The sequence below is a fragment of the Sarcophilus harrisii genome, chromosome 6, assembly GCF_902635505.1.
Source record: "Sarcophilus harrisii chromosome 6, mSarHar1.11, whole genome shotgun sequence".
In the NCBI taxonomy this organism is placed as follows: domain Eukaryota; kingdom Metazoa; phylum Chordata; class Mammalia; order Dasyuromorphia; family Dasyuridae; genus Sarcophilus; species Sarcophilus harrisii.
Window position 1 is genome coordinate 2,356,245 of NC_045431.1, and position 12,735 is coordinate 2,368,979.

The following is a 12,735-nucleotide window of genomic DNA, read 5'->3' on the forward strand; positions in this document are numbered from 1 at the left end:
TCTGGAGCCTCTCAGGAAGCTGAGATTCCTGTGGTTCTGAGAAGGAGCAATGAAGGGAGAGCCGCGGGCCTCGGGGCACTGTCCCCTCCTTGTCACCAAGCTGTTCAGGTAGCCCCAAGACCCAACACCAACTTGAGGTCTCTCACCCTCAAGTGGATTTCACTCCCTACTTCTCTGGGCCTCTCCAAGCATGGACAAGCCCTTTCGAACCCTGAGGCAATGTGCTTTTTGTAGAAATATTGGTCAGTAACTGATACTACTCTTAGAATTATTAATACCTGTTTTCAAGCAAAATAGTATCTTGTTCAAGGCAGGTGGTGACGTGTTATGGGCCAGAACTTGAAACAAGATGCTAGTTAGTGGAATTGATAAAGACAGTGGTTATTTAGCTTGGTGCTTAACAGTTCTCTAGTTCAGTGCATGTACTTAGTACTTAATAGAGTTCCACAAGATTCACATCTATGATAAGAGAGCATCTAAGCTCAGACAAACTCAGCCAGAATCAGAACTGGAAGACAGAGACCATGATGGCGGTCCTCCTGCCTCCCCCACAGAAACCAAGACACATTCAGGAGAACCTCAAGAAGCTGGCAGAAGCAGAGAAGACAAAAAGCCTGGTGGCAGGAGCTCCACCTCTCGGAGCCAAGGAGAGAGCTAGGCCTCTGAGAAAGCTAATATGGGTCCCAGGAAAGGAGACAAGACTTTGAAGAAGACAATAAAGGATTTGGACTTTAACACCTGACTGTACTTGTGGTGATTACTGAACTGAAAGGAAGGCTGCTCCAGAGACCCCAAGAAAACCTCAGCAGAGAACAGTACATTTTGGCGAGAACATTACAGTGACGGAATTCAGTTCCAAAAGCAGCTACCTGCCTCTTGCTGCTCGAGAGCCACGTCATGTGGGTCCTTTGGCGGGTTTCTGAGCTTGCCTCTCCCCGGTCTCTTTTGCCGCCCCATCCTTTGCATTGGCCTCTCTTTTGTGTCCCAGCTGCCTGTTGTGAAGTGTGTATAAACACAGTATGGTGATTGGTTGTCTAGATTCTCAGCTCCATCGTCATGAAGGAAAAGAAAGATGGCTTTCTTTCAAAATTGTGTATATAGAGAAACAAAATTATGAAAATGAATAACTTTTCCATGTGACATTACAATTTAAAAGTAAATGTAACATGTTTAGGTTTTTTTAATGTTTCAGAAATATCGGCGGCACTTTGTTATTATTAAAAAGAAAGAAGACTCCTAGTTATTTAACAGAGTGACCTTTACAAACTTTAAGCTTGGCTTAGTTACCAGCCATATTTTTTACTTCATTTTTAAGTATATTATGTATTTAAATTAGATTCATATTAGCAGTCAGAGAGAAAAGTCTTATGTATTTTCATCCCAAAGGCAAGAAACGTTCTTTTTCCTTTGTTCCCTTTTTTAGCTCTAGTTTCAACTCGAAAGAAAGCTTCCCAGTTAGAATAAGAGTGTTCTAGTGACAGGTAGTGAAAGAAAACAAGGGATAGCCACTAGGGAAGGATGATCAGACTCTGGCGATCAGCTCACTCTGGGTGCCCGAACCTCTTAATGAGCTCTGTGCACCTCCTTGCCAACTTCGGTAGCTCCCAAAAGTAATTGGTTCCAATGGGATAGGAAGGAAATGAAAAGAAAACAATCTTTGTGCTTGTTATGTAGGATTACAGTGAATGTTAAAGCGATTGTGAATTTCAACTCAGTTTGTCTGAAATTTTAAATTATATTCTTTACATTTTTAACTTCCTTCTTTCTTAAATATTATTCTCTAGGGATTTTTAATTCAATGGAAGCAAAAACATGCCTTAAAAATAGCTTGGATTTAATGGTAATTTAAGTGTAATTTTAATTACACTTGAATACCTTGGTTTTCCAAAACTGATATTTTGATCTACCTGGTAATCATGTTTAAAGTTAGCTACTGGCTGCATTAAAGAAATATTTATCCTCACTTATCATGACCAGCCCATTCTGATTCCACTTTCTTTGTCTCTTTGTTATTGGTATTGTAAAATTTCAATTTCACTCTGATACTCTCCAAAGGATCATTGATTAGGTGAGTCAATTATAGATGTAGAGTTTTTCATCTACAGTAGTTCTCAAAATGTTTCTCTTCTATAGCCCCTCTTGTAAGTCAGAAGCCTCCACAACCCAGCTGTCCCATCTTATTGTCATTTTCAATAAGAATTGGCAAGACTGAGATGATCTGGGGAAGAGTAACTCATTTCTATGAGAAACACTGGCTTCAGATACAGATCTACTGTGCACAAAGTAAGGACTCGGTCCCTTCTGTGGAGAAGCTGATTTATCTCATAAACCTGAAGTTCACAAGAGACTTGACTAACTTGGGAACTTTCAGCGTTGTACACAGTCCGCACTTCAGCATCCTAAATCTAACCTCCTTTTTCCTGAAAGGACTAGAGTTTGTTTTTCCACTGATATCATTTATGTGTTTGGGGCATTTTGTTTTGATACAACAGACACTCCCAGTGAGCACTCAGAGCATTGCGTCCTGACCAAGTAACATCCCCGTTAGTGTATCAGTTCTTTGATAAATGAAAAGATGGGTCTTTAACATGGCTCTGTTTTGTTAAAAACTATGGATTTAGAGTAAGATTTTTTTCCCTTGTTTTTTGAAGCATAAAGCAAAAATCCAACAAGAGTTTTTTATTGATTGTGACAAAGGACGTTTGACACAAAGTCCAAAAGGGAAACTAAGTGAAGTCCACAAAATTTGCTCATTTGTAGACCACACTATCCCTATTTCATCAAAATGTGTATCAGTCCAGCGCTTCAGTTAACAAGGTCCACAGGCTCTGAAAGGTTAGCCACGTAATTAAATGGTGAGAACCACAAAGAAGGAAGAATCCATTTATTTGGAAAGGCAGTTCAGGGAGCACATTTATCAGCTTGGGTACCTTGGCTAGGCCCTGCAGAAAGATAATAAAGTGGGCCCAGAATTACGCAGGGAGAAAAGAGATGGTCAAGTTGGATTGGGGACGAAATGTTCTGTGCTTATAAGCTTCTCCATCAGAGCAAAGCCCATCTTTCTCACGCATATTCCTAAATAGCCATGCTATGGATCTGGGAATCATGGCACAGCATGGAGAAATGCCAAGAAGGGAACAGCCCAAACATGATTTGCAGGAAAAGTGGCCTAAAATCAGCTTCAAGGACATGTCCATTTGGAAAAGACAGGCACTCATTGCATCAAAGGAAAAAGGGGCCACAGACAGGACATCTCCCGGGACAAGATAGAATCAAAAGGATTAACAAACTAACTAAAATGATTTTGTCTTATCTTTTATCTTTGTGTCTCATTTGGTATTGACATATTAGAGAGTCATCGAACAAGGTTGGTTTGAGATGTGATGGTTCCTCAGTCACTGGAGAGCAGTATAAATGTCAGACAGATGTGGGTGCTCTTTCTTCTTTTCACAGTCCTTCCTTCCATTGGTGCTCTGGGAGCTGGCATGCTAGTGTTGCCTGTGGTGTCCACTCCTGGAGCTGGGGCCTTCCCCCCTTTCTCTGTGTCTCTGTGCTGAACAGTCTGCCCATAGGAAGTGCTCACTGACTCAGACTCCCGGAGTCTGAAGCTGGCTTTCCTCCCTCTCCCGTTCTGCTTCTCTTTATCTTCCTTTTTTCTGCAATTAAATGTGTTTAGCCTTTCCCTAGCTGTCCAGCCTAAGCAGTAGATCTGGTTAAAACAACAACAAAAGGTCTTTTTTTTTTTTTTTTTTTTTTTTTTTTTGAGGGGGGGAGGGAAGGCCAAAATAAATTTTAAAATTGGTTATTAAAAATACACACAAAATATATTTGGATACCCAACAAGCCCTAGGAAAGATATTGTTTTCATATAGTCATTTGGTTTAAAACAACAACAACAAAAAAAAAAAACCTTTTATAATGAGATTGTGATTTTTAAATTTTACACATTTTTAAAAATCTGAGTAGATACAGATTATGGGAGAATCATTTTGTGCACATTGTGTACCTGTGAGCACTCACCACAAACAATTAAAAAATGAACAAAGTTGAATGAACGCCTGTATTTGATGCCCTTGAAATGAATTAATCTGCTCTCCCAGGAAATTCTTTTGGCTGTATACTGTTGGCAGATGTTCTGAGTCGGTCCTTCTGTATTTTCTTTGCAGATAAGAATGTGACAGCAGCTCAGTCTAACTTTGGCCTGTGGGGAGATGGCAGAGGAGAAGATGAGTTGTCCCCGGAAGAAATACAAGTGGTAATTTTTTTCTTCATTTTGTCATTTATGTTTAACAAATATTAGGAAGAGAATGCAGTGTTGAGTGAAAACTCTTAACCCTAGTTTCCTTTTTATACCGAATAGATGGATAGTAAATGTTTTAGATAAAGCTTCTGCTTGGTTTTTAAAATTTTGATTGCGGTTTTGGTACCACATCCTCTCTCCTCGGAGGCAGCACGGCAGGGAGGTGACCCTGGACTCTTTAAGACTCTACCAGTGGAACACTTGCCCGTCGAGTCCCTACAGGCCTGATGGTCAGTCTTCAGAGAACAGCTAAGTTAATCGTGGAGAGGCTGCTCACTAACAAGCTGTTCTCAGACTGAGGGATTTTGTGACAGGATCACAAAATGTAGTCATGTGATCTGCATTGCTAGGGAAGAACCAAGCTGATGAAATCACAGGCCTTCTGACGTATGGTGGTAAAATGGAAGGTGGGACCTTCTGCGGGCTGTTCCCCCAGGTGATGGGCACTGGTGATGGTGATGAGGAAGGGCTTGTGGGTTCTCAGTGAGGGAGCAGGGGGCCTCAAAGGCTGGTGGGGCCTTGTGGTCCTGGTTCTCAGGGTGTGTGTCTGGACCACACCTTGTTGAAGGCCATGTGTAGTTCTGCGCTGATTCATTCGGTGAGTGTGCTGGGATCCAGCAGAGTCAGGAGGAGGAGGGGGACCCTGCTTGTCTCCTCACCCAGAGTGTGCTGGGGTCTTCCACGTGCATCTCACTGGGGGGACAAAGCTGCCGCCCACCTCGATGGTCATTTGTTTGGGCCGCGCACTAACGTGGTGATGTGGAACACGCCTTGCCCAGGACAGATTAAATTGAGTATCAGAAGAGATGGTGAAGACTAAAAGACTAAGAAGACACCCAGAAGTCTGGGAGTCCTGGGCTGGAGTATTCTGAGAGAATGGCAGGGCAGGAGGTTGCCCATGGGGTGCAAATCCCCAGCCTGTCAGAGCTGTGGCAGCTCCTGGGCGCCTTATGCATCTGGAGGGCCCTGTCATGTTGTCATGATAACAGGAGTGCTAGGTGCCTGCGTGGGGGAAGGTCCGGGTGGCCTTCCTGGAGGCCAGCCCAGGGTCCCGCACCCTGTCAGACAGTGAGACAGCACCAGTGCCATCAAGGCTGGCAGGGGCTGTGCGATGATAGGGCCTCGGCCTTGTCCTAAACCTCAGACCAGGACCTGGGGCAATTCACGGGAAAAAGCAGAAAGGAGAATACATTGGAGGATGGAGAGGGGGCATCTGTAAAGTCCCTACTGTGAGTTAGGGCCGTGGGCTAGGGATAGGACTCAGAGCATGAGACTTCCCTCCCTTCAAGGAGCTCCCATGCTGATGTGGGGGAAGACCAGACACGGAGGACCTGGGTGGTGAGATTGGAAGGGAGAGGGCCGGGACCCAGCCCAGGGCTCCGTGCGCTCAATGAAAATGCCAAGCTTCTCTTTAAAGAATATGGAGCAAATGGTAAATGAAATTAGAAAGATTTGGAAGCCGAATAGTTGGGAATAGAAGACTGAAAACTTTGCCTAAGGATTAGACTCAGTAATTAAAAAAATTTTTCCATGATTCAATTAGAGAACAAATAGTAGAATAAAATCAAAGGACTGAGGTTTGAAGGACACATATCTACCATCAAAAGCAATTGACCTGAAAATTGGATTGGAAGGCAGTAATTCCAGACTCACTCCCCAAAAAGTAGGACCAATTTTTACAAACTGTAGACTATGATTCAAGAAATCACAAAAGGAAACTGCCCAGACCTGTTAGAAGCTCAAGCCAAGTGAAAATAAGAACTTGCTTCACAAGGCGTTCAAGTAACAAGAAATCCATGAGGATCCATCAAGGCTATTCCATAGCAACTTTAAAGGAGAGAAAATCCTGAAATAAGTTATTCCAAAAAGCAAAAAATATATTCAAATTCAAGAAAAACTTATCCTGACAAACTGATTATGATTGTACAGAAGGAAATGGATTTTTATTTAAAGAGAGAGAGAGAGAGAAACAGACATAGACAGACTTGGAAAAACAAGAGAAACCAGAAAGGTAAACATTTGAAGTAATGGAAGGGGTTAATGATGACCATATATTTATGTTCTAATAGTGAGAGAAGAAACAACAATCTTGTCTTTGAGGAAGTCAAGAAAGAAATATGCACAGCCTGGTCCGGGTTTATCCTGTTTTGTTTGCTTTTAATAGGGGAAAGGGAGAGGGGGAAAATGGACAAAGAAAGGGAAAGCCAGACCAGAGCGGGACCATTAGGAGGCATTTGGGAGAATTCACTATTTCTCAAAGAACAGTCCAACATGGAGGAGCTGCAAGTGGCCACCTCGTGGACAGAGGAAGGGTGAGCACGGAGAGCACTCATCAGGAGAGCAGCGGGGAGAAGCAGGGGGTGGTTTAAGAAGGAAAAGGTGGGGATGAGCTAGTCACAAATTGAGTCTCTTATCACTTCAGGCCAGTGACAGCGGCCCTTTAGGCGGCCGCGTTGGCTGGATTAGTGTAGGTCTGTGGCCAGCGCAATGATGCATGAGAAGCAGTGACATGCACGAGTGCCTCTGGGTTTCACTTCTTTCAGCAGCTTGGGCTCACACGAGCACATACGTGTTTTTTAAATCAACAGGAGGGAGCCACATGATGCTCTCAGTAAGTTCAGTTCCACACAGTACTGTCAGGACCAGTGCGATGGCCCAGGGGCTCATAGACATAGAAGATCTCCATCTCTGTCTTCAAGGAAGGATAAACCTAATTAGGAGGGGAAATAGCCCCAAGGACAGAGACTGAGGACCAGAACAAAAAGGAAGACATCATCCTGCAGGCAGAAGAGACAAATGAGCTAAAGCAGAGCACCAAAGCTGCTAAATGGCCACCCAAGTCCAGAATTCTGTTAAATGGACTTAAAAAGACGAGATTGGGCCAGAAGGTTCTGGGGCCCTTCTGCCTCTAGAGCCAAGGGAGAGAGAACACCCTCAGCTTTGAGATCACTTGGAAAGTACTGCCCCCCACCCCCACCCCAAGCAGGGGTCACCACTGTTACCCATTGAGGGCTGTGCTCTTTACTTCCAAAGCCTGTGGGCTTATTTCTGTCTCAGATTGGCCTCCAGTCTTGGGGATAAATGAGTTCATCCAGTGATTGCTGGAGGCTGCTGGAGACCACTTACTGGCTTCAGACCACTAAAAGTGACAGACTGCCAGGAGGCTGATGGAGGATGGTGATGGGCTTCTATGCTAGGAACAGATCTCACTGGAGGGGGGGGTAGGGGTTGTGGTTGCCTAGTGACAGTCATATTTGCAAGGAGCCGCCTTCTCCTCCTCTTCCTCCTCTTCCTCTTCCTCCTCAGTCGGTGTCCTTCCTTTTCCAGGAGGACCAAAATGACATCACTGGCTCACAGTGGTCCTCGGACTTTGCCTGCCTGCCGGGCCAGAGTCTAACAGCGAGCAGTTCATGTAGGGGATTCTCAGGACATTGAGTTAATAAGTAATGGCCTAACATAATTTCCCTGTTATATTTGAATGGAATAATCATTTTCTCATTGAAAATGTTATGTCTCTACATTGGAAAATACTACAAAATGTTATTAAAACGGTAAAAAATGAGGTTTTTTAAAACAACCTTTAAAATAAGAAAATTATTCTGGTTTTCAAGGAGTCCATTGAAGCAAGCAATCCCCCTAGAGGTTTTTACAGAGGGCACGTTCACCCATAATAGTCCATTTTCACTGAGGACAGAAAAAGAAGCAGTTGCTTCACTTGGAATCCGAGACAGTAAAGCATTGGCTGTGGAACTGGGAAGCCTTTCTGCCTTGTGTTCACTGTGTGTGACACTGAGCAAATGGTGCGACTCTTTCCTCTCAGTTTACAAACTGCTCTTGGTAATATCCATCCTTCCTACCAAAGGAAACTGCTGAGGTCCAGAGGGAAATCGGACATGAAAATGCTGTAAAAGCATAAAGTTGTATAAGCAGCCATAGCCTTTGTCCTTGTGTGTTTCGGTGTCGGGCAAATAATGGGACGTAGTAAGTGCTTGTTGATTATTGTGAAGGAAAGCAAAAGCCATGAAGATACTGAGGTAGATGCTGGGGGAGAGAACCCGCTTTCTTTCCCCAATTTGGGGCTCATGGCGTTTGCCCCTTGATTTCAAGTAGGACCAATGGCCTGACAAGTAATGGCGTGAGTCGCACATGAAGGCGACACAGAGTCACCCGTGGTCTCTTCCTGACAAAAGCCACGGCGAGGGGCTTCTAAGGACCGGCTTCAGCCGCCTTCCGGGCCATGGAGCCCTTGGTGCCCGTCTGCCCATCCCACCAAGGCAGGCTCAGTGCTTGGGGCAGAAGCCCCTAACTGCACCATGGGTCGGAGGGCTAACTACACCACCTGGTGTAGAGCCTCTGCCCAGGGGCAGCCATCACATGGGCCGCATGTCCTGGAGCCTCTGTCCCCTTAGGGACCGAGAATGAGCAGGGAGAGGGGCATCTGTGCTAATAGAACAGCTAGAAGAGACGGACATTGCCGAGTACTCAGGGTCTCATCTCAATGGGGAGTTCCCCTCAGCCCAGTCCGAAAATATGGATCTGAGACAAACAAGCTAGTGGGTCTGAGGGCTAGAAAATGTGCCCCCTTATTTCAAACCCAGTAATCAATCCCCTGCAGGACTCCATGCAATCTCAGTCCAGATAAATGCATCTGATCAATACAAAACAAAATACTGTGTGAGATCTAAGGGCACTGCGTTTGTCAGGGAAGAGAATGTCTGTAGCCTTTGAGAGGGGCTACATTGTAAAGGAGGAACGGAAAGGAAGGACCATTCACGTGTTTGCCCTTTGATTTCAAGTAGGACCAATGGCCTGACAGGTAATGGCATGAGTCGCACATGAAGGTGACGCAGTCACCCATGGTCTCTTCCTGACAAAAGCCTTTGTCATTCAGGCCTTTTTTTAGTGAAACAGCAAAACCTTCTAAACTTACTCTGATGTTTTTCGAGCTGCTGTAGTGTCCCACAGGTGCGGCCTTCCTTCTCCAATGTAAGTGTCAGTACTAAATGCTGACCCGGTGTTTTAGTGTGTGTATCCCACTCTCCTTCCTTTCCTTGAGTAGAAATCGGTGTGATGTTTGCTTCCTTTCCAGTTTGAACAAGAAAATCAGAGACTCGTGGGGGAGATGAACAGCTTGTTTGACGAAGTGAGGTATGTAGATAATGGCAACTTCCATGTTTTTCAGAAAGATACTCTGAACTTTTCTGGAGCAAGTTGAGGGTGGACTTTCATGGGGATACTTGGATGGGAAACTGTACATGATCCACAACAGAGCAAGGAATTGGCCATGGTTTGGACCTAAGTAGCCAGCACGTAAAAGCAGAAAAGAGGATGCAGTGAGAGCCTTTAAGAAATCATTGTTGTTACTGATAATTGCACCAAATACTGATGATTTGTAAGGTGGCTCTCCACTGAGTTTTCTTCCAGTGCGTTATTTTAGCTAAAAAGACCTTGAGTACAGACCCATTGATAGACTCTATGACCTTCACTCCAGGATCAGTGTGCTTAAGTACAAGAAGGAGGTTGGTGACCGTTTAAGAAATATATTTTGCTCAGGCTTTGGCAATTTGTGTAAACAAATAGATTCTTCTCCGGAGGAAGGAATACTGACCAAAACCACAGATCCTTCAAATAATAAACATGGAGTCTGGGGAACCTTTTGCAGTTGTGAAACCCTATCACAACTCTTTAAGTGTCAGCAGCATGTCTGGAAAATAAAATTGAGTGTGTATTTTGCAAAACATATAGAATATAAAAGCTGGAATTTCCCCCTCTTACTTTTAAGAATTTGTCTCTTGTATCAGATGACAAATGTAAGAGTTCACTCTGGACCCATATTCCAAGTCTTCCTAATAATTTTTGGAATAATGTAGCTAGAATTTAAATACATGTTCTTCCATTACTTCATAGGTGATCATTCAGTGGAAAGAATATTTGCATATTTCATCTCTTTATTTTTTAAAATGCCAGTTTCACCATAGATTGCCATCGATAGGGAAAACTAGAGTAAAAAAAGAGTTACTGTTAAAGCCATACTTTAAATTACTCTTCCCCATCATTCTTTTCATAGTTAACCATTTTGAATTTCTCCAATCTGGAGAAAGACTTTCTTTTGGAGGTGGCGGGGAGAGGGAGGGGAGGCCGAGGGGACTAAAAATCCATAATCTCTGGCAAAGTTATCACATTTAGTCCTGGTATGGGTTTTGAACTCTTTTAACTCTTAAGATTTTATATCTTTCTTAATCTCTGAATCAAGTTGTGGTTAATATTAAATGTATTCAATCTTTTCTTGTTTTTATGAAGGCAAATTGAGGGAAAAGTGGTCGAAATCTCCAGACTTCAAGAGATTTTCACAGAAAAGGTTTTGCAACAGGTAAAAACATCCTTATGTAAAGGTGGAATGTACTTAGCATAAATGACTTCACATTTCTTAGGCACATTATTTTTCTGACATTTCCTAGTACTGTTAAACCACCTATAACATATAACATTCTGAATGTTCTTTTATAGTATATTTAATACGTTACAAGAAGCCCTTCTATAATGGCATGAAACCCTTCCGTCATGTCCTCTGCACAGTCACTCAAGGTGCACATCAAATAGTTGATCATGAGCCGAATGAGCGGCTGAACCCCTTTCTCCATTGATTGTCAGTCTGCTTACGGTCCCCATGGTCAGCAATAGTCTCAAGGGACACCTCCCCATGTCCATTCTTGCCTAACATTGTGTTCCAGCAGAATAGATTAACGACATTAAGCAAGAATAAGCCTGCAGTATTAATTAGTAGTAAAGCACGTTGAAGATAAAATGCTCGGTATAATGCTCTTGAAGGAGCATGTGCATGTGATTAACAAAATAGAAATGAATCCAGAACCCAAGGGCAAACAAAGTATGGGAGTCAGAATCTGGATAAATAAGTCTAGCTCACCCCTGAAACTGTATAGTGCTTAATAATGCAAAAGGGCTAGACAAAAAATGTCATCGTTTTCTCTTAGAGTCACTTATATTTTGTTGCCTACTATGTAGCTGAAACCTTGAGATTCCCCTCCTCCCAAAAAAGATAACTGATAAATATTTTATCGTTTAGAAAATCTTACCTGATAAATCTGCTGCTTAATTTTCAAAAATTAATGATGCCTTATATATATGTATGTGTGTATATGAGTATGTATGTATGTATATTTCTAGAGAGAGAGAGAGAGAAAGATGCTGCTAGTACAGACTTATTATTAGCATTTTCTGTAAAAGGAAAGTCTACATTTTCTTTGTGTTCAAAACTGTTTCATAGCAGCTTATTCTAGTGTATTAACATTTTTAGGTTTTTTTTTTAAACTATTTTTCTTAAAGATGAAAATGTTGGCAAAATGTGAAACAGTTAGCCTTTGTAAAATAAACAGTAGCTTGTATAAGGAAAAAAAATAATGATGCTTAAGAGCAAAATGCCTTTTCTCAGTTACTAGGGTAGGCAACATTAACATAAGAAATGTTAGCTAAAAAATTTACCTTCCTTAAGCCACATGGCAATAATGAACCAGTTCTTAAATTTCATTCATTAAATTCAGGAACAAATGGAGTTTTCATCTTCACCAAATATTATGTTTATTTATCTGTTTAAGCAGATAGTACTTATTAAACATAATATTTTATATATGTGTTAAGGTTAATACCAGAAATTTAATAGTGATTGCCCTATTGTAGACTATACAGTTGTAAGTTGTTAACTCAGATTTGTGATGCAGTCAGAAATTAAAATTTTTTATTGTGGGAAAACAGATGTGTTACATGTCTGCAGTCTAAAAAACAACAGCTAATAAATACTATAGTCAATGAGTACTGACACAGGTATATGTTTTTCCAGCTATACCGTTCTAAACTATAACTTTCGTATATAATTATTGCTGCTATTAACTTGTGCATTAAGTACAAGAAAGGTATGCACTAATTGATAGGAGGTCATAATTAGTGAATAGTCTTAATTACAGAATATCTTCAAGTACATTTTGTAATCCCAGTCACTTACAAACAGTTAAAGATAACACATGGGTTCCCGGGATGAGAATGGTGGTGCAAAAGCAGCCAGAAGGCCATTCCCTTCTGTGGCTACAAATTGCTTCAGAAATATCTGCTTAGCAAGTTGTTTTTTCATTGCTAACATATAAGTCATCACAGCCTCCTTCATCTTTAAATTGCTACAACTGCTGAGTTAAGGAAATCATCATTTTTTCATGTGTGGATTCTGGTCTGATGCTTTCTCTGCACCAGACTTAATATTTTGCTGAGGTTCCTTCTGCTTGGGACAGTCAGTTCGTAAGAGTTGTCAGTGATACGCTCATTTTTGTCAGGTTCCCTCCTCTAAAATTCTCTTCTGTCGTGGTCTGGGTGATCCCTAGAAGGGATCTGGGGGGATTTTAGCACAGTGTTGTGGGCACAGTAGGCAG

General features: G+C 42.2%; 1 protein-coding gene across 2 annotated transcripts in view; it reads left to right on the forward strand.

Annotated features, from left to right (window-relative positions):
- STX18 (syntaxin 18) overlaps positions 1–12,735 on the forward strand; it is a 75,688-nt gene that overhangs the window by 59,575 nt on the left and 3,378 nt on the right. For both annotated transcript variants that reach the window (XM_031942875.1, XM_031942874.1), the window contains exons 7-9: positions 4,167–4,255; positions 9,390–9,448; positions 10,601–10,670. In XM_031942875.1, coding sequence (XP_031798735.1) covers positions 4,167–4,255; positions 9,390–9,448; positions 10,601–10,670 — 218 coding nt within the window. The remainder of the gene's footprint in view (positions 1–4,166; positions 4,256–9,389; positions 9,449–10,600; positions 10,671–12,735) is intronic.